General features: G+C 44.2%; 1 protein-coding gene across 3 annotated transcripts in view; it reads right to left on the reverse strand.

The window, feature by feature from the left end:
• The window catches only part of WBP1L (WW domain binding protein 1 like), an 88,109-nt gene that overhangs the window by 17,639 nt on the left and 45,416 nt on the right, over nucleotides 1–25,054 (reverse strand). For 2 of the 3 annotated variants that reach the window (XM_060171420.1, XM_060171421.1), the window contains exon 2: nucleotides 5,833–5,935. In XM_060171420.1, the coding sequence (XP_060027403.1) occupies nucleotides 5,833–5,935 (103 nt within the window). Of the gene's footprint in view, nucleotides 1–5,832; nucleotides 5,936–8,795; nucleotides 8,891–25,054 lie in introns of all 3 variants that reach the window. The other variant, XM_060171422.1, reaches the window with a different exon arrangement.

Raw genomic sequence — 25,054 nt, forward strand, 5'->3', positions numbered from 1 at the left:
AGGTGAAAAACTAAGCTGGCATTCATTCTTCTTCTCCTCCTTTTTTTTGCCTCTGGGGCGAGATGCTGGCACTATGAATCCACTACTCCTAGTGGCCATTTTTTCCCATTTTATTGGACAGGACAAAGAGAAATTGAGAGGGAAGGGGGAGATAGAGAGGGAAATAAAGTGGTCCAGGAGGTGGTGCAGTGGATAAAGCACAGGACTCTCAAGCATGAGGTCTTGAGTTCAATCCCCGACAACACATGTGCCAAAGTGATGTCTGGTTCTCTCTAATCTTTCTCATCAATAAACAAATAAAATCTTTAAAAAGAGAGAAAGAGATACCTACATACATGCTTCACTGCTTATGAACTGTCCCCCCTGCAGGTGGGGAGTTGGGGGCTTGAACTGGGATCCTTGCTAGGGTCCTTGTGCTTTGTATTATGTGCGCTTAACCCAGTGTGCCACCACCGGCCCCCTTGTTTCATTCTTCTTAGGGAAATTCCACCATCGTGAAACACTCCTCCCCTCCCGCCAGCAAGGCCCAAGCCCAGGGAAACCTTACGCCTGAGTAAAGCTCCTGAAAATTACCTTGGTGAGCCCAGGGACAATGACTAGGAGATCAGTGGCCTTGAGCCTGTTCCTGGCTTTGTCAGGACTGGGATTTTAAGGTTTCTATCTGTTTATTTTGTTTTCTTTTGCTCTGTTTCAGGAAGGGCGGCTTCAGGTAGAAATTAAGTAGGCACACTTGATATCCTCCAAGACCTGGGCCTTCACTCTTCACCTGGCACTGGGAGTTCTAGAAGGGAATAGCTTTGGAGTGAGGTACATTGGCCTTCTTCAGCTGCTATCAGCTGAACAGTTACTCAACACCCGTGGTCCCAGGACTCAGGGAGAGACTCAGGATGGCATGGGGTCACACACACGAAGACCTGGTGCTGGCGTATGAGAGAGCTGTGTGAACATCAGTACCTTTACTGCTCCCAGGCGAGCACTAGCCCCCAGGGCAAAGGTCAGCAGCGCTGCACACATACCTGGCCAGGGCTATGGAGCTCCTTGCTCCTCTGCCTGGGAAGTCCCTCTCCACACTTTTAAATCCTAGCTGCACTTCAAGGTCTCTTCAAAGGCCACCTCTGCCACTTAGCCTAACTGAGCCCTGTCAAACTCTCCTTTGAGCATTCGCAGCAGGTCAGGCTTCTTATATCCCTACATTCCACTTTCTCCTATCTGTTACTAGTGGGGCATCTTGTCTTTTGTCTTTTTTTTTAGAGAGACAGAAGTTGAGAGGTAAAGGAAAGCTAGGAAGAGAGTTACGTGCAGCACTGCTTCACCATTTGGGAAGCTTCCTCCATGCAGGGAGGCACTGGGACTTGAACCTGGGCCCTTGTGCACTGTAACATGTGTGCTCAACCAGGTGCACCACAGACCAGCCATGGGGCATCTTGTCTCCTGTCCTTTCTGCTGGGGAGTTCCCTCCTTGACAACACAGATTATGTTTATCCACAACTTCTAATGCAAAAGAGGTCACAATATCCAGTAGGAACCTTTCAGAATCGCAAAACTGTAATTGTGGGTACACTCTAGATTAGTGAATCAAAAACTCAAGGAGCAAGGCCTTTCAGAAAGCTATGTTTCAATGAGGAAATGGGAGTCGGGCGGTAATGCAGCAGGTGAAGCACACAAGGTGTAAAGTGCAAGGACCGGCGTAAGGATCCCGGTTCCCCACCTGCAGGAGAGAGTCAATTCACAGACGGTGAAGCAGGTTTGCAGGTGTCTATCTTTCTCTCCCCCTCCCTGTTTCCCCCCCCTCCATTTCTCTCTGTCCTATCCAACAATGACAATAATAATAACTACAACAATAAAAAACAAGGGCAACAAAAGAGAGTAAATAATTCAATAAATAAATGCTAAAAAAAAGAAAAAAATTAATGAGGATTATGGATGCCTGCTAAAGTTTGTGAACCACTGGAATAAGAGTTTGCTGAACAAGTAAATGACTGAATGATGAATTAGAGTACAAGCGGCATAAAAATGCATGGAATAGAATGGGGTACTGGCTCAGCCAGTAGAACTGTGTTAGTCCCTAGGTTTGAGCCCTGGCCCTACAGTGGGGAAACGGGGAGACAGACACACCAGACAGATACAGATACATACACACGCACCCTATCACAGACAATGCAACTATGGTGTCTCTCCTGTTTCTGTCTCTCCCTCTCTTCTCTAACAAGTGAAAAAAAATTCATGGGAGATACTTATGAGAGTGAGATACAGGTCCTCACAGTCTCAACCACTAGAATGACAAAAGCAAAACCTTTGCTTCCCTTCAGAAGCAGACCCAATAATGACTTGGCTGAGGTTACACTGAAAAGCCACAGAGGAAAGGTTCAGGTTGAAGTTCCCAGTCTGTGTAAGACAACCCTCAGGACACAGGAACTGTCAGCTTAGGAGAGGCAGAGCGTTGGTGGGAGTGGCATTTTCACTGAGGCCTTTCCTGTAGGCAACTGTGGTTAAGGAGATACTTTGACGGAAACTCTACCAAGGGGTTTCATAGCTGAGATCTTTCTTTTCTTCCAAAGGGCCCATTAGTTTCACATTTCAGGTAAAGTTTAGAGGCAATTAAAGAGAACAACGTTCAAAATGCCCACCCCTCCCCAAGGAAAAAGGGAAGGATGGAAGGCAAGAAGGCTGGGAAGATGGTAGGGGTAGACAGCATAATGTTTATGCAAAAAGACTCTCATGTCTGAGCTTCCAAAGTCCCAGGTTCAATCCCCTGCACCATTATAAGCCAGAGCTGAGCAGTGCTCTGGTAAACATTAATTAATTAATTTAACTAACAAATATAAAAGGGTGGGAAAGAGCAGTTTTGATGAAAATTCAAGGAGTTCACTACAACACTCAAACCTCCCTCTTGACTTAGCAGAAAGAGTACAGGATTGTAAGAGGAGGAAACCCAAAGAATTCTGAGAGGGTTAGGATACTCGCTGGGCAACTCCTAACCAAGAAGCCATTTCTGGGCACAGTTGAGAGGAAAGTTTTGCTTTTACAGTCTCCATTCCTTCAGAACATGGAAAGTATGAGCTGACTCACATAAAGGAGATTCTGGCTGCTCTTTGGCTTCCTTTCTTCCCACCTGGCCACTCCTGCAGAGACAGCTCTCCACTAGTGCAACTCTTTCCCTGGCTTTCTGTAAACCGTTGGGACGAAGTGTCTGGTTCCCAGATTGCCTCCTAGTCTTATGCACTTCCCCTCCCCAACACACACACACACACACACACACACACACACACGCACACGCACACACACACACACACACACACACTTCCCATCCCAGCTTGGTGACTTAATTCCTGTGCTGCTGAGTCTGCTCTGCCAATGGTCCCAGAGGCTCTGTCACTCTGAGGTGGGGTCACCAGCAGCTCCATTCCTTCCTGCACTGATGCTGGCTGGACTGGGCCCCCCAGAGAAACTGCAGCTTTCTTACTTTTTTTGGCAGCCTGGCCTCAACTTTTGTTTGAACAAGGGGTAGGAAGGAGAATTTGAACTTTGTAGTTAGCTGAATTTTAAAACATTTAAACACCGTCTATTCACCTGTTTGACCTCTTCTGTGCATTAGAGAGTCCCTCAGCCATACCACCCTTCTGAAATAGCAGTCACAGGCCAGCAAGTTAGTGACAGTTCACTTGGATAGTTAGTAAGCTTGATCTGTCACATACATGACTCAGGTCCCCACTGCACTGACAGAAGCTTTGGTGCTATGGTTTCTTTCCTTCTGCCTCTGTCTTTCTATATGAAAAAGCTGGGCAGGAATGGTGAAGCCCCAGTAATGACAAAAAATAAATTAGGGTGGTGGAGATAGCATAATGGTTACACAAAGAGACTCTTAGGCCTGAGGTACCAAAGTCCCATGTTCAATCCTCCAGAGCACCATAAGCCAGAGATGAGCAGTGCTCTGGTAAAAATAAAAATAAAATAGCAGCCACAACTCTGAGCCCTCCTTGTGGCTGTGCAAATAATACGTGGTGGGCCCAGGGGTTATCTTGAGTCTGGTCCTCTCCTGTGGAAGGAGTTTGCACTTGACCAACCCAATAATTCTCAGAAAGGCAAAGAAGCCTCAGTCTTAGGAAGGGAAAGATGAGGGTGAGGGAGAAATCTTGCTTGTAGGAACCACCATCCCACTGTCTAAGATACATTTGCATTTCAGAGGGAGAGAATCCCAAACCAAGAGTCTAATTTCCTTTCTATATCATACTATAGAACTTCTAGCTATAGTCTTAATATCTCATGGGGATGGGGGGGGGTCAGGCTAGAGAGATCAGAAAGGAGAAAGGGGAAAAGGTCAAGAGTGATGGGAGCAGAGCAAGGGCATGGCATGATAAGCAAGCCTAAAGTTTGCTTCCAAAGGGATGCGATGTGTTTCTTTCTTTCTTTTCTTAATATTTATTTATTCCCTTTTTGTTGCCCTTGTTGGGGATGAGTTTCTATGCAGACAACGATAAGGACCACTGCAATTGCTTTCACTAGGAGAGCCTCTGCCCTAATGACTCTCCCATCTACCTATTCTCATGCCAACACCCTGCAGTATTTTCTCTGAGTTCAGACACAGTTCAGAGTCCAAGGTGCTAGTGACTCTGAAAAGCTGGGTAATGACCCTGAAGTGACCACACAGCATTTAGCTGACAGTAAGAGGTAAGGAGGAGAAGACTAACAATGGAGAAGGCTTCAGACACTTCAGTGTGAGAACTGATGAAAACAGAAAGGAGACTAAAACTCCAGACTCCCTCTCTTCTGGTAGGCAAGGAGCTAGAGGGAGATTATCCCTTTTGAGGGTAACCCTCAGAAACAAAGGTGGTGGCTGCATGTTCTTCAGGGAATTCCAGAAGCCCAATTGTCCTTACAAGAAAATGATTTTATAGCCACCACATAATCCCACCCACCATCCACAGCAGCTTGGCTGCTGAAACTTCTCTTGGTCAAGACAGCAGCCTGGGCTTCTGGGCTGGTCCATGGGAAGGTCTAAGTTTATTTTCACTACTTGGCACACACTGGAGAGGGGATCAACGAAGACCCCAAGCAGGTGCTTTGCCTTTAAGAAGACTAAGATGATATTGGACAGTCTTTAATCCTAGGTGTCCCAAGAGTACCAGGGCTCTCCGCCCCTATAAAGGATTTACTTCCAGAATATGAAAACAGATTCTATTTATTTATTTTTAATATTTATTTTATTTATTCCCTTTTGTTGCCCTTGTTGTTTTATTGTTGTAGTTATTATTGTTGTTGTCATTGTTGGATAGGACAGAGAGAAATGGAGAGAGGAGGGGAAGACAGAGAGGAGGAGAGAAAGACAGACACCTGCAGACCTGCTTCACCGCCTGTGAAGCGACTCCCCTGCAGGTGGGGATCTATTTATTTATTAATGAGAAAGATAGGAGGAGAGAGAAAGAATCAGACATCACTCTGGCACATGTGCTGCCGGGGATCGAACTCAGGACCTCATGCTTAAGAGTCCAAAGCTTTCTCACTGCGCCACATCCCAGACCACCTGAAAACAGATTCTTATTCTTCTCCTCCTCTTCTAAAGATAGAGAAACAGAAGCAATGAGAGAGTAAAAGAGACCACAGTAATGAAGCTTCCTTCAATGCAATGGTTCTAGGCTTGAACCTCGGTCACACACCTAGCAAAGCAACAGACTAGCCAAGTGAGCTATTTCACAGGTCCTAAAAAACTATTTCTACTCATCAACACTGTCCCCATGAGAACATGAAACGGGCTGAGCAACCCATGGTTTCCCAACCAATAAAGCAGTGAGCACAGCCCTGGGGTGCTAAGAAAACCCTTCGGGAAGGACTTACACCAGAGTTCATAGTAGTAGTTGCAGCACTGAGACTGTCCACAGCAGTGTCCTGAGTCACAGATGTAGCTTTGATTGTTGGTACCCACACAGGTTTCCTTGTCCTAAGGGGGGGGGAGGGGGGGAGGAGAAAGTCAGAAAGTAAGTTAGTATATGACTTCTGGTTTTGCAACACCACATTTTTTTCTACTTTGATCAAAGCATGTGCTCTAACACTGAGCAACACCTCCGGGTCCCAAACACCACTCTTCTAAGCACCTGCCTACTTGCCACAAAAACAATGTGTACCAATGTATATTTCATTCAAGAAAACATGTTTAAAGAACCACACAATAGCAGACTTGAGGAAACAAGTCCTTTTACTCAATGTGCAAGAGCACTCAGCACACAAAGTCAGTTGGCCAAGAGCAGAATTGTCCTAAGGCAGGAAAGGTGTTCTTTGTGTCCAAACAGAAATATCTCATGTTCTGATGTTGAATTCAGACAGTAAGAAGGTGATAAACCTCTTAGCAGCATGTTATTTTAAATAAAGCTGGCTTTCCTGTGAAATTTCCTGGAATACTTAATGCAGGGCATAGTCTAGGATTAGCATCTAGTCAGTCATTCCATCTTCCCTTCAAAACATATGATCTCCAAGGTTAATTACAGTGTGATTCAATAAGAGGGTTTAAAATAGCCTGCTGAAAAAAATAATAATAATCTGCTGGGGGCTGGGCAGTAAGCAGTGGGTTAAGCGCACATGGCGCAAAGTGCAAGGACCAGTGTAAGGATCCCAGTTCGAGCCCCCAACTCCCCACCACAGGGAGGTTGCTTCACAGGTGGTGAAGCAGGTCTAAAGGTGTCTCTCTCTCTCCCCCTCTGTCTTCCCCTCCCCTCTCCATTTCTCTCTGTCCTATACAACAACAACAATATCAATGACAACAATAATAACGATAAACAACAAGGGCAACAAAAGGGAAAAAATAGCTTCCAGGAGCAGTGGATTCATGGTGCAGGCACTGAGCCCCAGTGATAACCCTGGAGGCAAAGAAAGAAAAAAAAAAAAAACCTGCTATGAAAATTCTTTTTTTTTTTTTTTTAAAAAAGGATTTTTAAAAATATGTATTTTATTTTAATGAGAGAAAGAGATAGAGCCAGATGTAGAAAAAAGATAGGAAGACCAGAGAACCACTCAGCTCTGGCTTCTGGTGGTGCTAAGGACTGAACCTAGAACCTTGGAATCTCAGACAAGGAAGCCTTCTGCATAGCCATTATGCTGTCTCCCCAGCAACTGAAATTCTTCATTCTTAAGCAAAGAGGTGCTGTGCTCTGCTCTGATGGCCTAGTCCAAGTCCAGTTTATTTTCTTTTCTTGTTTGACTGGGATGCAGGATTCATACTTAGTAGTCCCTTATCAGAAACAGTTTTAGAAACAACACTGCTGAGTAAAGCCTTTTTTCCTATATTCCGTATCTAAGATGGGAAACAGCCCACCAGCCAACCTTAAAAATCACAGCCCCGTGGTCTGGGAAGCGGCGCAGTGGATAAAGCACTGGGTACTCAAGCATGAGGCTGAGTTCAATCCCTGGCAGCACATGCACCAGAGTGATGTCTGGTTCCTTCTCTCTCTCTCTCTCTCTCCTTCTATCTTCATGAATAAATAAAATCTTAAAAAGAAAAAAAAGGACCGACCAGTCAACGCCCATGTTCAGCGAGGAAGCAATTACAGAAGCCAGACCTTCTACCTTCTGCAACCCTCAATGACCCTGGGTCCATGCTCCCAGAGGGATAGAGAATGGGAAAGCTATCGGGGGAGGGGGTGGGATATGGAGATTGGGCGGTGGGAATTGTGTGGAGTTGTACCCCTCCTAAAATAAAAAAAAAATAAAAAAAAAAAAACAACCAGCCCCAGATTCACTCTAGACCACAATGAATACATTAGGTCTCTAAGTCTCCGCAAACCTGGCTTTCAATCTTCTTTATTTTCTCTCCTCTAATAACCAGATCACAGCTCAGTTCTGGTTTATGGCAATGCTGGTGATTAAACCTAAGACCTCAGAGCCTCTTATAAAGAACTTTGTGGGCTGAGGAGACAGCATAGTGGTTATGCAAAAGACTTTCATATCTGAGGCTCTGAAGCCCCAGGCTCAATCCCCAGCACCACCATAAGCCAGAGATGTGCAGTGCTCTAGTGTCTCTCTCTGTGTAGCATTCTTTCTGTAGCACTCTCATTAAAATATTTTAAAATAATCTTTAAAAAAATAAGGAAGTGAATGTGCCTTCACTGGACACTGTCCTTGCACTGTGTTCAGTACAGGGACACAAAGATGAAGAAGACACTGTGCCTATTCTCGCGAAACTCAAGACTTAAGAAAGGAAAAAAACCCTGCCAAGCAGTGAAACGAAAACCACAGTATTGTATCAGCTGCTCTTCAGGCTGACCCTGGCTGCAGAGCATATCCGGGCAGTCTCCTGCCAGTGGAAACTTACGTCACATGCTCCACTCTTCCTCTCTGGACACTGCTTCTCTCTGCTGGCCACTTGACCAAGGGTATAAACAATGCATTTCACTGTCTACAGGGCTATGGCCCAGCAGCACCTGAAGTCACAGGGAGAGGACAAAGGGTAGAACCAGAAGCCTGCCTCTGTGCAGGCGCTACCACATAAACTATGCGTCTCCTGGCCTTGAAAAGCTTTGCACCCAGTGCAAAGATGCTTAGAAAGATGGAAACATGGGAAAGGGTTTTGTAAACCCTGACAAGGAGAATTTCACAATATTGCAGTGTTATTGCTAGCTTGCTCCTCCTGTCCACTGTAAGCATAATGGAACTCTTACTGGGTAGGTGCCTGGTCGATGTCTCCTAGGAAGCCCAGTACACATGGAGAAGATGGATCTGTGTTCACTGCTTCTGTAAGGACAGACCCTCTGACATTAGAGCAAAACACTGCTTTCAGAAGAACACTCAAGTGTTTCTGCTGAGCTTACCGGGCCCTGAAACATCACTCTTCTGGCACCAGCTCACAAGAACCCAATTCAGAGTGCCCGAGTAGTCTCTCAAAGAGGTTGGGCAGCCAACAACCCTACATATGAAAAGAAAATCTAGTCACATTTCAGCCTGAGAAATTCACCAGCTGAGGATCAGGCTCTACAGACTGGGCAGCCAGCCGGTCCATAAATGAGGCGTGGAATAGAACAGGTCTGAAATCTAAGCAAGTGGCGGCCTCATGACCTGCTGGTGTCAGCTCTCCTCTAGGCTCCATGATCTTACCCCCAAGGTAGGAAGCCTGGTCTAGCAGGACCCCACTCTTCTTACTGACTCTGCCTCCACTGTCTGGGGAGAGCAGAACTGTAGCAGCATCACTGAATCTAGTGCTCCTCAAATTCTTTTTACCTAGCATATCTCGGCCCCTTTCTCCTCCTTTATCCCCAAGCCACCTTGGGTGGTCTTGAGTTAAGTGGCTTTCTGCTGCAGGAGGAAGGAAAGAGAGTGGGCAGACAAGTAAGACTAGAAGTGGACTCATGGACCCTCAGCAAAGAAGAAATGAAGGAAGATGGGGGCGGGTCACACAGGGAGGGCTAGTGAGAAGTCACAGAGTGAGCTTCTCCAAAGACCTGCTGGTTGAGAAAGAAATCCGGGAGCCTTGAGTTTGGTTCCTACCATTTCAGGGAAAGCAGGTTTGGGGTTAAGTTACTCCATGGCCATCTGAGTCTCCCTCAACCCTAAGGTCTAACTGTCTCCCTGCCTCCATCCCCTGGAGCACAACAGCCTCCAACAATGCAAGAACACCTGAAGTCTGTGTCCTCTCATTCAAAATGACAGCAGAGACAGCGGGGTACGAATAAACGCTCTTAGTGCTCTTCCAGCCTTCCCTGCATGAACAGTTAGGGAGAACTCTCACAGGCCAAGGTCCAGAATCCACCGCCAGGTGGAAGTGGCTGACAGTCAGGTTTGGGATCCCCTGATTAGCTATGTCACCTTGGGTAAGTTACTTAAGTTCTCTGACTAGGAAAGACCATCCAAACAGCACTGCGTATCCCCTCAGATCAGTGTCAGAACAGCGAAGTTCACCGGCAATGTGGGCTGCTGTATGTGCACAAATAGAGACAAAAATTGGAAATTTCAAATATGAAAAGTTCACAGCACCCTTTATGATTATATAGCAAGGCAAGCACCTTGCAGATAAGCAATCTCTCCAGCCCCACCTCCTGGGATGTAAAGTCTAATGAAAGATGATAAAGTAACCATACAGACAGAAACACAATGAGGAAGGAAAAAATACTGGATTGTCAGAAAACAGAAAAGTCATGATGTATTTTTCCTATGCAAAAAAAGAGAAAAAAAAGAAAAGTGTTATGACTTTTCTGACAACCTAATATGTGATTCAGTGAGAGTTTATAGCAGATAAGTTACACCTGGGAGCTAGTCTAAAAGGTCCAAGATGCTTTTTTTTTTTTTTTTAGTTAAGTAAGCTTGAAATTGCCAGTATGACTAGAAAATTATTAACTAGGGAAGAAGAATGGAACACTCCAGGCTAAAGAATAGCAAAGAAAGTCCTTTAGCTAGGAGGTAGGTGGAGAAGTAGTAGGGGAACTAGAAGTAGTAGGGGAACTGGGACAAACTGGGCCAGTTATTTGCATTTAAATGCACGCTGTTACTGGCAATGTTTTCATTTGCATAAGCCTCCAAGACAAGAAAGGGAGGGAGGGAGAAAGAAAGGAAGGGAGGGAGGGAGGGACAGAGGAAGGAAGGAAGGAAGGAAGGAAGGAAGGAAGGAAGGAAGGAAGGGGCTAGAAATGTAGGTGCTGTTGTGAAGGGACTTCGGGTGAATGAAGTTCTTTCACCTGAGGACTGACTAATGGTGGCTTCCAGGAACCCAAAGCTCTGATGTGTCACAGCTGGCCCGAGACATGGCGCACAAAGACTCACCAAACAGAAAGCACAGACTCAGAAAAGCACGAAAGTCTAACACTGAACTGGAAAGAACATTTTTACAATGGAAAAGGATGAACGGCAGGCCTTCTGCACATGTGTGAAGGATTAGCTCATCTCTTTGGTGGCAGGGTGAACTGTGGGACAAACAACAGTTTCCCTAATGGATTCCATGTCTTATAGTAGCTATTCTGAGCCGAGCCGCTGTGAAGGGCAATTTAATCAGCGCAAGAACTTCCTAAGTAATAGCATAAGGAGAGACACTGGGCAGTAATGGCTCCCCAGGGACGGTTTTCGTTTGCCAATTTATGGGTCTGGAAAACCCTGCTAGCGACTGGCTAATGGCATCTTCATGTCCTTAGAAAACACTGAAGCTTTAAAGTTTAAAAGGGGAGGGGGAACACAGGAGAATTGAAACCCTTCACAGAAGACTAGAGAGCACAGGACACTGGCCATTTGGGCTGTTGGATATGGCTATCCCTACAGGATTAAGAAACAGTAGTTTCTTTAAAAAAAAAAAAAAAAAAAAAGGTGTGTCGCACCAGCGTCAAAGACTCTGGGTTTGGGAAATGTTCAGGTCCTGGAACGTGATGGCAGAAGAGGACCTAGGTCCTAGGTTAGATTCTTACGTGGAAAACTGAGAAATGTTACACATATACAAACTACTGTATTTTACTGTTGACTGTACATCATTAATCCCCCAATAAAGAAAATAATAAATAAAAGAAGAACATATAGCTAATATATTCAATAGTTACTCTGATATGAACATAGGACAAACAGACATTGAATATAAGAAATGCAGTTAGAGCAGTGGGTTCTTTTGATGAGAGAATGTGAGATTAAGATGTGGTTTGTTGCTTTTATTCAAAATGAATAAAATGTTAAATTATTTTTTTTTAAAGTTTCTCATGAAAACACCCAAATGGCACAAATCACTTAGCAAATCCACACTGCTATCCTCTCTCCAAGTGCCAGGCACTGTGCTGGATACTGCAGCTACAGCAATGAGCAGAGATTCTGGCCAAAAAGATTCAGCTTGTGGTGAAGGAGCTGGGTAAGTAACTTCCCGCTACAAGTGAGAGCCAGAAATACTGGAGGGACTGAGGATTTGTTTGCTTTTATCAGGGCACTGTTCAGTTGCGGCTTACCTTAGTGCTTGGGGACTGAACCTGGGAGTCTAAGGCATGAAAGTCTTTGCATAACCAAAATTGCTATCTTTCTGGCCCTATTATCCGCCCCACCCCCTTTCTTCCCCCATCAGGGTTACCAATGGGGCTCCACACCTGCACAATTCTTCTGTTCCCAGTGGGTTTTATTTATTTATTTTTAGATGGAAGGTAGGGGTGGGGGGTAGAGGGGAAGATATCATAGCACTGCTCACTGCTAATGAAGTGTCCTTCGCCTTTGCAGGTGCTCCCTCCCAGGTGGTGGAAGTGGGGTGCAGGAGGGGACAGTAATCTGGGTCCTTGCACATGGTGAAGTGTGTGTTCTACTGGGCAAGCTATCCTGCCTCTAACAGGAGCTTTTAATTGCATAGCTGAGGGCAGGTATATGTGGGGAGGGGTGGGTAAGAATCTGCTCTGTATGCACTAGAATACCTGGAATACATTTTTTAACTATTTGGTTGAGTCCATAACTTCCCCAAAAGACAAAGAGACTGTGGTAGGTGGTTAGGTTCCCTAATGGGGTCATTAAGTCCAACCCGATAAAAGCTAGGCAGCCTCCTCTCAGATTTCAGTGTGCTCTGCCCTTTCAGGGCTCAAGGCTTCAGGTCTGTGGAATCACGAGCACCCAGTCTCACATCCTCTAGCTGTAGAGTTATTTAAAGGGCACAACCAAAAAAGATGGGCACTCATAACACACCTAAGAATGACTTGGGGGTGATCTAGGAGGTGGCGCAGCATTAGAGGTGGGTAAAGCATTAGAGTCTCAAGCATGAAGTCCTTAGTTCAATCCTAGGCAGCCCATGTATCAGAGTGATGATTGGTTCTTTCTCTCTTTCCCTTTCCTCCTATCTTTCTCATCAATCAATAAATAAATCCTAAAAAAAAAAAAAGGAATGACTTGGGGGGCTGGGCAGTGGTGCACCTGGTTGAGTGCATACATTACCATGCACAAGCACCCCACCTGCAGGGGGAAAGCTTTTAAGAGCAGTGAAGCAGTGCTGTGAGTGTCTCTCTTTCTCCTTCTCTGGTCTCTTCCTTGCCTCTTGATTTCTGTCTCTATCCAGAAAATAACATAACATAACATAACATAACATAACATAACATAACATAACATAACATAACATAACATAACATAACATAACATGACCTAGAACCAATTGGAGCTACTGCTGCTTCAAGACATGGTTGTCCTGTGTGCTGTTGAAGGGGAGCCCTAAGGCCCTGTTTCTAGAGCAAGAGCTCACTGACTTCGACCAGGGAGGACCCCCGAAAGTCCTCAGAGACAGCCTCTTTCCACCAATCTAAGGAAGGACAACAATGAGTAGGAAATCAAGCTGCCTCACAAATATGTGAATTTGCCCTTAAGTCACAACAAATACAGAGACAACGAAAGAAACCCAAAGAGATATGCTTCCCAAAAGGTGGTATGGCCCAAGGACCCATACCACCTGGGTTTTTGTTAAGAATTTAGACTAGGGGAGTGGGTAGATAGCAAAAAGGACTCTCATGCCTGAGGCTCTAAAGTCCCAGGTTCAATCCCCTACACCACCATAAACCAGAGCTGAACAGTGCTCTGGTAAAAAAAAAAAAAAAAAAAAAATTAGACAAACTTATGGGGGCAGAAACTGAAGATCTCCTGACTATGCTCATATATAGTCAAGTTTGAGAAACACTGCCCCAGATGTGTAAGTGGATGATAAACGCAGGTTGGGACCTCTAAAATGAAATAGACTGGTATTTTTTTTCTCTAGAATTCCAAACCCATACCTCAAAAGTAGCCACTCAGAACTAAAGCACATTAAATTATTCATTCCTTTCTGCCTCATTCCATTAAATTTATATAGATTATATCATAAACATATCTTTTAAAGTAACCTGTTAAGTATACTCCTACCTACAATGCCAAACCATCATTGCAACTGGATCCTCATTAAATAGCCCCCAAACAGAGCAGCTAGCAATGAAATTAAAATCCATTTCCTGTGTTGCTATTAGGAACTTGAATAACAAACTCAGAAAAAGCCACTTGACTCTGGTAGGAAAATCCCAGAGCAAAGATCGGAAATTGCAACATGTCCCATGCTTCTATTACAGGACACTTGTAGATGTCCTCGTGCACGCAGGCCTGCGAGGTCTGAAGGGCTGCAGTAGCAAAGGGCATTGGGTCAATGGGCCACTCGTTCACTTCAGACATTCAGAAGGAAAAATGTTCTCCTTCCAGCATCGGTCACCGCAATCCTCCATTAATGGCCTTCTGTCCCACAAAGTAAATCCATGGAGAAGGATGGTGTCCCAAACAATGGCTGGTGCAAAGTTGAGGGCAAAATAGCAGGTAACATATGACACAGCAGGTGCATTATGTCGGCACACAAGGAGAGCAGGTCAGGAATCTGGCAGACTGTGCTCACAGTAGGTCCCTTAATGGCAGGTCCTTTCCTCCTCAGATCATATTGAAAGGAGGGATTATAAACCAGTGACCCAAGGTCTCAGTGGGTCCACTGATGAGTTAGTTCCATGCCCATACTAGCTATGTTTTCCAACTTTTTATGAAATAGAATTAGCTGTCAACATTATGCAACAAGAAAGAAAACTTCTAGGAGTTGGGAACAACTCGCCTAGTAGATCACATCTCTTTACCATGCACAAGGAGCCAGCATCACATGGGAGCATCTACAAGTTTTATGAATGGTAGAACAGTGTGGAAGTATATCTCCTCCCCCTCCTCTTCCTTCCCTCTCTTTCTCCCCTGTCTGAAATCAAAAGGAAAAAGCACATCTATCAGGGCAGTAGAATCATGCAGACACAGCACCACAGCAGGGGAAAAAAAGAGAGAAAGATTCCAAAGTCTGTATTAACAAACTAATAATTATTTTTTTTAATATTTTATTATTTTTGGATGCAGACAGAGAGAATTTGAGAGGGATGGGGCCGATGGGGGAAAGAAGAAAGGCAGAGAGAAAAACATTTGCTGTACTGCTTCACTAATTGTGAAATTTCCCACCTGCTGTGGGGACCAGGAGCTTGAAACTGAGTCCTTGTGCACTATAATATGTATGTCCTACTGGGTGTGCCACGACCCAGACCCCAAACTATCTTTTTAATTTTGTGCAGTGATAGGTCAAATCGAGGATTCCACTCATGCTCACTGCCATGGAATCATATTCCTGACTCAATTTTTTTCTATTTTCAGAATGAAAGGGAACAACAAAGTGCCACTCCACCATCTGTGGGGTTTCCCTGGCTACTCCCCTGCGGTGCCAAAGTTTGAACCCTTGAGCCTCAAAAATGCAAGGTCATGTGCTAAGCCAGCTCTCCAGTCCAATAAACTAACGACCACCATCCTCATAGTCAATGGCAAGAGTCAGAGCATGGCTGGTCTGGTTCTGTGAAAAAGTGCACCCAAACCTCCTGAATTCCCATGAGGGAACAGGTGCAGCGACCAGAGAAACAATAGTCATCAGCCATGAAGACACGCAGAAGGACAGCTCCCAATTCCCAGAAGTATAAAGGGGGCAGATTAAGGAGGGTAAATGACTCCACTTGCATGTCTCAATGTATATTATAGATAAATGACACTGAGTCATTAGCTGGGGCCCTAGTCAGGGAGTCCTGAGATTCAAAAACAGACCTGATGGGCCTAGAACTCGAATAAATCCCTCCCTCCATTATTACCAGTCATTTCTATCAGGAACAACACAATAGACCCCTTTGTGGGCCCCCCATAGGACCTTGCCCTCAACTTGGATCAACAATGGTAGAGAATGTTCCATCCTCCGAAGGGAGGCTGAACAACATACTCTATGCTACACCTGAGGAAGATGGGTCCTGATATTGGGGCAGCATAGAATGTTCCTACTTATGACCACAGAATGTGAGCTCAGATCTAGAGGGATGCAGAGATCACATAAGCTCCTAAGCTAATTATGGGGCCCCAGATCATATCAAATGGATGGGGTTTACAGTCAACAATATTTATACACCTTTCCCATATTTGGGAGCTACTCTCTTCCCTGATCCAGCTTTCTAGTCCTTTTTCCAGCCATGACATCATCTCCCCAGACAATAACTTGGATCCACTGGCATATCAGATTTCAAGCTCAGGGGAAAAAAGAAAAAGGAAAAAAACAAAACAAAACAAAAAAAATCTAGTATAGCCACAGGCTCTTTGGAATTTAACTAAAATATGCCTACTAGCTATCTACAAAATAGAGGACCCCCCCCCAACTCTTCATCTGCACTATTCCAGCCCTTAGGTCCATGGTCGGTCAACAATTTGTTTGGCTTTGTATGTTAACTCTCTTGTCAACCACCAGGTTCCAGATGCTAGCATGATGCCAACCAGACTTCCCTGGACAAACAACCCAACCAATGTGTCCTGGAGCTCTGATTCCCCAGAGCCCTTCCCCACTAGGCAAAGAGTATGGATCAACCTGTCAACGCCCATGTTCAGTGGGGAAGCAATTAATTACAGAAGCCAGACCTTCAATCTTCTGCATCCCATAATGACCTTGGGTCCATACTCCCAGAGGATTAAAGAATAGGAAAGCTATCAGGGGAGTGGATGGGATACAGACTTCTGGTGGTGGGAATTGTGCGAAGTTGTACCCCTCTTATCCTATGGTTTAGTCAATGTTTCCTTTTAAAAAAATATTTATTTAATTAATTTATTCCCTTTTGTTGCCCTTGTTGTTTTATTATTGTAGTTATTATTGTTGTCGTAGTTGTTGGATAGGACAGAGAGAAATGGAGAGAGGTGGGGAAGACAGAGGGGGAGAGAAAGACAGACACCTGCAGACCTGCTTCACCGCTTATGAAGCGACTCCCCTGCAGGTGGGGAGCCGGGGGCTCGAACCGGGATCCTCATGCCGGTCCTTGTGCTTTGCGCCACGTGCGCTTAGCCCGCTGCACTACAGCCCGACTCCCCAATGTTTCCTTTTTATAAATAAAAAATTTTTTGAAAAAATGACAGTCAGAGGACATACTGTTACTACATTGTATGGCATAGTACTGCATATTACATGTAATTATATAATTATGTAGCAACATTATATAACATTTATTAATATGTTAATAGTTAGCATATCTATATAATCATGCTAGTTAACAAAAGTAATATACTCTACATTTAATATGTAGAGTATAACTACTTAGCACTATGTATAAATAATACTATTACTATTAGAGGTGTATTTGTGTTATATATTTATATATAAGTACATTACATATTACATGTAATGGCATATTTACAAGTATTACAGTGGTTGCTAACTTTCAGAAGAATTCCTAAAATATCTGCTGTAATTTCCCATTTTATAGGGAAATGTATAAAATCTCCACGCCAAGACTCACTCTCTAAAGTAGTTCTCTCTAGGGGCTGTTCCCAGGTTCAAGCCAATAGGGTTCAAGTCTTTTATTTGAGTATGGTTTTTAGATTTACTCTATTATGTACTAATGAGACAAGTGGCCGGAGCAGCACTCCGGCACCTGTGATACCAGGTTCTGAGCTCAGGACTTGAGAGAGCCCAACACTTTATCCATTGTGCCACCTCTTGGGCCTTTGATGTGATTCTTCAGTAAACTTACCTAAAGAGCAGGGGAGAGAGTATAATGATCATTCTCTGGTGGAAATAGATAAATAAATAAATAAATAAATAAATAAATAAATAAATAATCAGATAAAAAAAAACTACCTGAAAGTCTAAGTTTTTCTGTTTTCAATTAGCAATACAGAAACTCAGATTTCTAGTTTCTCTTGAGAAACCTGGGCCTACATTCCCATATTGGGTTGAATCATAGATGTGCAGGGATTGTCTCCACCAAAGACTCCTGTGACCTCTGCTGTCTATTAACCCCATTTGTTTTACTCAGCTTATCACTCCCTGGTCCCCATAGGGATCTGACTGACTCCCCCAGCCTCAAGTTTACTAACAGAGCATGTACCCCTCACCTTGAGATTAAACATGCTATAGAGCCCTAATAAAAATAGACAACCAGGAGTAGGACAGTAGCGCAGCGGGTTAAGTGCAGATGGCACAAAGTGCAAGGATGGGCGTAAAGATCCCGGTTCGAGCCCCCTGCTCCCCACCTGCAGGGGTGTCGCTTCACAAGTGGTCAAGCAGGTCTGCAGGTATCTATCTTTCCCTCTCCCTCTCTGTCTTCCTCCTCTCTCCATTTCTCTGTCCTATCCAACAACAACAACATCAATAACCACAACAATAATATAACAAGAGCAACAAAAAAGAAATAAATAATACTTTTAAAAATTAAAAAAGGGGGGGAGTCAGGTCGTAGCACAGTGGGTTAAGCGCACGTGGCACAAAGCCCAAGGACCGGCGATTCCAGTCCCCGGCTCCCCACCTGCAAGGGAGTTGCTTCACAGGTGGTGAAGCAGGTCTTCAGGTATCTATCTTTCTCTCCCCGTCTCCCCCTCCTCTCTGTCCTATCCAACAACGTTGACATCAATAACAACAACAATAACTACAACAATAAAACAAGGACAACAAAAGGGAAAATAATAATTTTTTTTAATTAAAAAAAAAAAAGATAAGCTAGTTTCCAGCACCAGGCACATGCAAAACATGCCACGTGAAATAGGCACCTGGGCAGAGAGTTTTCTTGACTGCCTGCCCAGGAAACTATCTCTGGGCAATGAAGAAAAGCCTTCTCCTAAAAGAGGCAAGAGACAGGGCAGAGAACCAAGTTCTGCCAAGCCGACTGCTTATCAGACACTTAGCTGGCATTTACACCCGTAGTAAATAGCCCTCTTTTGATGAGAAAATAGAAAACTAAGTTTCAGAATGGTGACCAGCTAGAACAAGTTTTCTGGATCTAATGTTCAAATTGGCAGGCCAGGCAAAAGCTGCTTTGGTGTGCATGAGACCCTGGCATACCATGGATGGAACCAGCAAGGTCCATGGAGAGTAGAACAGTACAGTACTGGGTATCTATTATTATTATTATTATTATTATTATTATTATTATTATTTTATTGGCTAGGACAGAGAGAGATTGAGGGGGGAGAAAGAGAGACACCTGCAAACCTGCTTCACCACTTGTGAAGTGATCAAGCCAGGGCCTTGAACCAGGATTCTTATGCTGGTCCTTGAGCTTTGCACCATGTGCGCTTAGCCTGCTGTGCTACCGCCCGACCCTCTACATATGATTTTTATAACAAAGGGAATGTGCATGTATGATAGCTTTGAGTGGTCTCCCATGGAAATTTTTATTGTGCATTTTCTTGAGAGAGAAGAGAGAAAGAGGGGTAGAAAAGAGACCACAAGGGGGCCAGGCTATGGCACAGTGGGTTAAGCACACACAGTACGAAGCTTAAGGATATGTGTGCAAGGATCCGGGTTCTAGCCCCCAGTTCCCCACCTGCAGGGGGGTCCCTTCACAGGTGGTGAAGCAGGTCTGCAGGTGTCTGTCCTTTTTCCTTCTCTGTCTTCCCCTCCTCTCTCCATTTCTGTCCTATCCTGCAACAACAACAGCAATGACAACAATAATAACAACAAGGGCAACAAAATGGGAAAAATGGTCTCCAGGAGCAGTGGATTCACAGTGCAGGCACCGAGCCCCAGCAATAGCCCTGCAGGCAAAAAAAAAAAAAAATCATATGTAAATATCAAGAAAAATAAAGCCCAAATTGTAGTGGTATTCAGTGCCTAGGAGATAATCCTAAACTTACATGCTAGATTGTGGCAGGCACACAAAAAATGACAACTAAGATATGGCCTTTGTCTCTAAGAAACTGGGTCACAATTAAACAGGGTTTTTTTTTTTTTGTTTGTTTGTTTTTTTAAATATTTTATTTTATTTATTTATTCCCTTTTGTTGCCCTTGTTGTTTTATTGTTGTAGTTATTATTGTTGTTGTTGTCGTTGTTAGATAGGACAGAGAGAAATGGAGAGAGGGAGGGGAAGACAGAGAGGAGGAAAGAAAGACAGACACCTGCAGACCTGCTTCACCGCCTGTGAAGCGACTCCCCTGCAGGTGGGGAGCCGGGGTTCGAACCGGGATCCTTATGCCGGTCCTTGTGCTTTGCGCCACCTGCGCTTAACCCGCTGCGCTATAGCCCGACTCCCTAAACAGGGGTTTTTTAAGTTTAAAAGGAGGGAAAAGTTCACCTTTCAGTTCTTGTTGCTGTAATGATTCTCAAAATACTCAGATTTCAGATCCACTTTGTGCCTTGTATGTAATCTAATTAGTAGAATGAATTCTCTTATCCATGATGTAACATGTGGCAAAGCTATGGGTACTCATTTGGAACACTGATGGCATTCACACAACAACTTAATATAGGTGATGCATTAACACAACCTTCTCCAGCTTTTAAGTCTTTGTTTTCCTTTCTTCATGCCCTCCCCTCCCCATAGAGACAAAGGCAGAGAGAGTGAAAGAGACCACAGCACTCAAAGTTTCCTTCAATCTGGTGGGAACCAGGTTCAAACCTGGCTCTAGCACAAGGCAAAGTGACTTATTTTGTCTATCTACCCACCTCTGAGCCCACCTGGGAAAGTCTGCCCCCCTGGGAAAGGTCAGTAGTCTGCTGTCCTCTTCAGGGTAAGGAACTACTTCACCTAAGGTTCGAGGTGACAGAATCAAGACTGATCAAATTCTGGTCTTTGGACTGGTGATTCTCTCTTCTCTCTGTAAGTGAATTTTAGCTCCGTAAAGGCTTTGTTGGACCTTGAATATAATTCTTGATCAAATATATTCACTTCTCTGCTCAGAAAGAGAGACAGTTTTCAAAGGGGCCTGATACTGAAGGTATAGTCACACCATGGCTGATGGGCTTTAAAAGAGACTCTCCGTGGCTTCATTGAACAGAGAAAGCACAGGTGGAATCAGACACATCCCTCATTTTAAGCAAAATTCTAAATTTAACCCCTTATTTTTTCTCATTGGTTCCATCCTGCTTCTTTTTTTTGAAAGCAAAAGATAATAAATAAATAACAGTGGGAGATCCTGCGTGTGCCTATTTAGAGATCAGAGATTCACTACCAGTAAAAAGTAGAACACTGTTCAAAGAAACTGATTACTTCTACCTAGGGCTAAGGGTCACATTAAAAACAATCTCCCTGTGAAAAGATAGGAGGCTGAAAAAGAACCCCTCAGAAATCAGAGGCTGTAACTCCAAAAGTCTCTGGAAAACCTTGAAATTGTTAAAAACATTAAAGGACTTCATGGAAACTGGGGAAACAGCTGAGCTGCTAGAACACAAAACTTGCATGCCTGAGATTCCTAGCTTAAAGCCTACTGCCACATGTGCCTGAGTGGTTCTAGAAGGTATCACACTCTCTCTCTTGATTTGAATAATAAATATTTCTAAGAATTTTCTGAGTGCTAAGGCCTTACCCTTCAAGGTTAAAAGATATATTAGATGCCAAAGAAAAAAGAGAGAGAGAGAGAATTTAGTATATCATCGTCAGTAGATTGTAACATACCTAAGCCATACCACAGTTTAAATTCCTAGCTTACAAATTAAAATAATTTAAATTAAATTAAAGTAAGAGTAGCCTAGTTGGTTCCTTAAGCTATACAAAGGTCTTTAGGTAGCAGTGATGCCCTATGGGGAAGGGGAAGGTAATCCAGATTGAATTAAAATATAATAATACATAATTAAAATATATAATATAATTAAATTGAATTAAAATATATAATCATGAAATTATCAATTTCAAAAGGGCTTGATCCTTTTTTTTTTTTTGCCTCCAGGGTTATTGCTGGGGCTAGGTGTCGGTCGGCACTATGAATCCACTGCTCCTGGAGGCTATTTTTTCCCATCATATTGGGTAGGACAGAGAAAAATTGAAAGAGATGGGGAAGATAGAGAGGGAGAGAGAAAGATAAGACACCTGTAGGCCTGCTTCACCACTTGTGAAGCATTCTCGCTGCAGGTAGGGAGCGGAGGCTCAAATCCAGGTCCTTGCTTAACTAAGTGTGCTACCGCCCAGCCCCCAGGCTTGATCTTTGCTACTAGTCATAGAAAATTAACTAGGTACCTGTCCTTGACAATACATGGTGCCAACTGGTTCATGCCAGTCTCGATGTCAAGATTCTGCCTGTGGGAATTTAAAAATAACTACCAGTAAAGTATGAACCTATGACTACCAAATAAGTCTTAGAACAAATCATATATTATAAAAACATATTTATGGAGCTGGGCATTGGTGCACCTGGTTAAGCACTCACATTACCATGTGCAAGTTCAAACCCCTCCCCTGCCCCCACCTGCAGGGGGGAAACTTCACAAGTGCTGATGCAGAATTGCAGGTGTGTCTCTGTCTCTATCTCCCTGCCCTTTTAACTGGTTTTTTTTATATCTTTATTTATTTATTAGATAGAGACAGTTAGAAATTGAGAGGAAAGGGGAAGATAGAGAAGGAAGAAATTGAGAGGGAAGGGGAAGATAGAGAGGAACGAGAGACACCCACAGCACTGCTTCACCACTTGCAAAGCTTCCCCCGGCAGGTGGGGACTAGGGGTTCGAACCTGGGTCCTTGTACATTGTAACATGTGTGCTCAGCCAGGTGTGGCCCCAATTCCTCTCTGCTCTATCAGATAAATATATATAATACATATTAATTCTATCTTGGATGCTTGAAAGGGCACTGAGAGTTCACATACTATTTACTACTAAAAAATAGTACATGTAAGTCAAACTTCCTTGTAAGATCCTTGTATGATTTTCATGTGTGTGTGTGCGCGTGTGTGCGTGTGCGGTAAAGGAGAAAGACTGTTTTGATACTTAATGTCACATTGCTATGTGAAAGTAATAAAATACAAGGAACCAGAAGTCGGTCAGCGGAAAATTCCACCAAATCTTTCATATGGAAGAGATGCTTGACAGAAGTTTTCCCAAATTTGACAATATGAAAATATGCATATGATTATCAGTAACTAGTTGGGAGTGGAAACAGTTCCAGTGATAAACTGAAAAATAAATTAAATTAACAAAAAATAAAACAAAAAAGATATCAAAATTTTAAATTTCTAGACAGGCTAGTTAACAATATTGCCTAGAATGCAGTAGAAAGGACTATCTCTTTCTCCTTGTTAAAGTATCTCCGTCCTCCTGCTCTTGGGCCTTTGAGCTTTGTGACTGCTTCCTACACAAAGCTGGCCACACTATACTCCAGTGGTTTCTAGCCCCGTGCCTTATAATCCTTTGCTGGGAGGACAGTCCTGTGCACTGTGGGATGCTTATCAGCAACCTGCACCCCCAGTTATGACAGCCAACTGAGTTCATTGCCAAGCATCCCCTGGTAATGGAAGCAAAATTACCCTTAGTTCAGAACCACTATTCCACCAAAATCACACCAGTTTTATGCAGAATCATGTTCTTTTTTTTCTTTTTTTTATATTTATTTTATTTATTTATTCCCTTTTGTTGCTTTATTGTTGTAGTTATTATTATTGTTGTCGTCGTTGTTGGATAGGACAGAGAGAAATGGAGAGAGGGAGGGGAAGACAGAGAGGAGGAGAGAAAGATAGACACCTGCAGACCTGCTTCACCGCCTGTGAAGCGACTCCCCTGCAGGTGGGGAGCCGGGGTTCGAACCGGGATCCTTATGCCGGTCCTTGCGCTTTGCGCCACCTGCGCTTAGCCCGCTGCGCTACAGCCCGACTCCCGCAGAATCATGTTCTACCTGGTCTTGCTGCTTAATGACCTGCTAGGCTCCCCAGCTACTCTATAAGTTCCCCAAGAGTAGGACAGACATCAGTCTCACAGGTGTGTGCCTAGGATGACAGAGGATCAGACCTGTAAAATCCTTCAGAAAGTACTGGTCCCTGTAGCTGAGGGTCAAGTACTGGCAGGGGCCAGTCTGCTTGTGGCTTTTAGCTACACAGCACTAGCAGGGGCATGAAGGGGACCTGTAAGGGCTACTGGGGCAAGGTTCGGGGGCTGTGATTCTGCACAGCAGGTGAGAAGCCCACCTGTGGCTCTCTGACAAGTTTACAGTCAGAGGCTGGTCCATAAATCTGAACCTCACCTGCACACAAGGAGTGATCCCACATTCTATTTTTGTTGGCATTCCTCCCCGGTCTTTCCAGGGCCTCTCCCACCAAACTTGAAAGCCACACCCAGAGGAGTGGGAGGTCATAGGTATTCATACTACTGCAGGTGAGTAACCCGGGATTTCCACACCATAGGTGGGAACTGTATAAGTCAGGCAGTGTTTTGAAACTGAGAGGGAAACTTGTGCATTGCAGTTCAGGGAAGTTCCTGAAAGTATGAGTGTTAAGCAAGAGGTCAAAACAATAATAAACATTCTAGCTTCTTTGATACAACACCTCAAGGAGTCAGTGTCTTATGTGCTTGGTACAAATCTCAGCCAAATTTAAGCCATGTTCAGGAGTCGAAGTCACTGTGTCACAGAGTTCAGTTCTCCTCCAAGCATACTCCAAGCCCACTCTCCTCAAGTGCATGCTGCTTCTCTGCCCTCCTTTCTACCTCGGCTAAAAGAACAAGATGAGTCATGCAAGTTAGCTCCTACAACTGAATCACCACTCCAGCAATCCCTACCAGTGATGTCCAGGGTTCAAGTCCAATGAGCCCTAAAGGTTACAGAAATGGCTAAAGCAAGTCAATATGAAGTCCTGGTCCAGCTCACTGTTGCAACAAATTCCCAACAATAAAGTCAAGACGTATGAGGGCAGGAGGAATAAGAAAGTAGTATTTGGGGCTGGGCGGTGGCGCCCTGGGTTAAGTGCACATAGTACAAAGTGCAAGAACACACGCAAGGATCCCAGGGTTCAAGCCCTCGGCTCCCCATCTGCAGCAGGGTTGCTTCACGAGTGGTGAAGTAAGTCTGCAGGTATCTATCTTTCTCCCTCTCTATCTTCCCCTCACCTCTCAATTTCTCTCTGTCCTACCCAATAAAATGGCCAAGAGTAGTAGATTCATAGTGTTGGCACTGAGCCCCAGTGAGAGCCCTAAAAAGGAAGGAAGGAAGGAAGGAAGGAAGGAAGGAAGGAAGGAAGGAAGGAAGGAAGGAAGGAACTAGTATAGTATCTGGGGCTGGTGAGATTGCTCACTTGGATAGTGTGCTGCTTTGACATGTATGTGACCAAGTTTGGAGCCCGACTCCTACCCTGAAGGAAGCTCTGGTTCTCTTTCATACACACACACACACACTCTCTCT

Source organism: Erinaceus europaeus, chromosome 14 (genome assembly GCF_950295315.1).
Source record: "Erinaceus europaeus chromosome 14, mEriEur2.1, whole genome shotgun sequence".
Classification (NCBI taxonomy): domain Eukaryota; kingdom Metazoa; phylum Chordata; class Mammalia; order Eulipotyphla; family Erinaceidae; genus Erinaceus; species Erinaceus europaeus.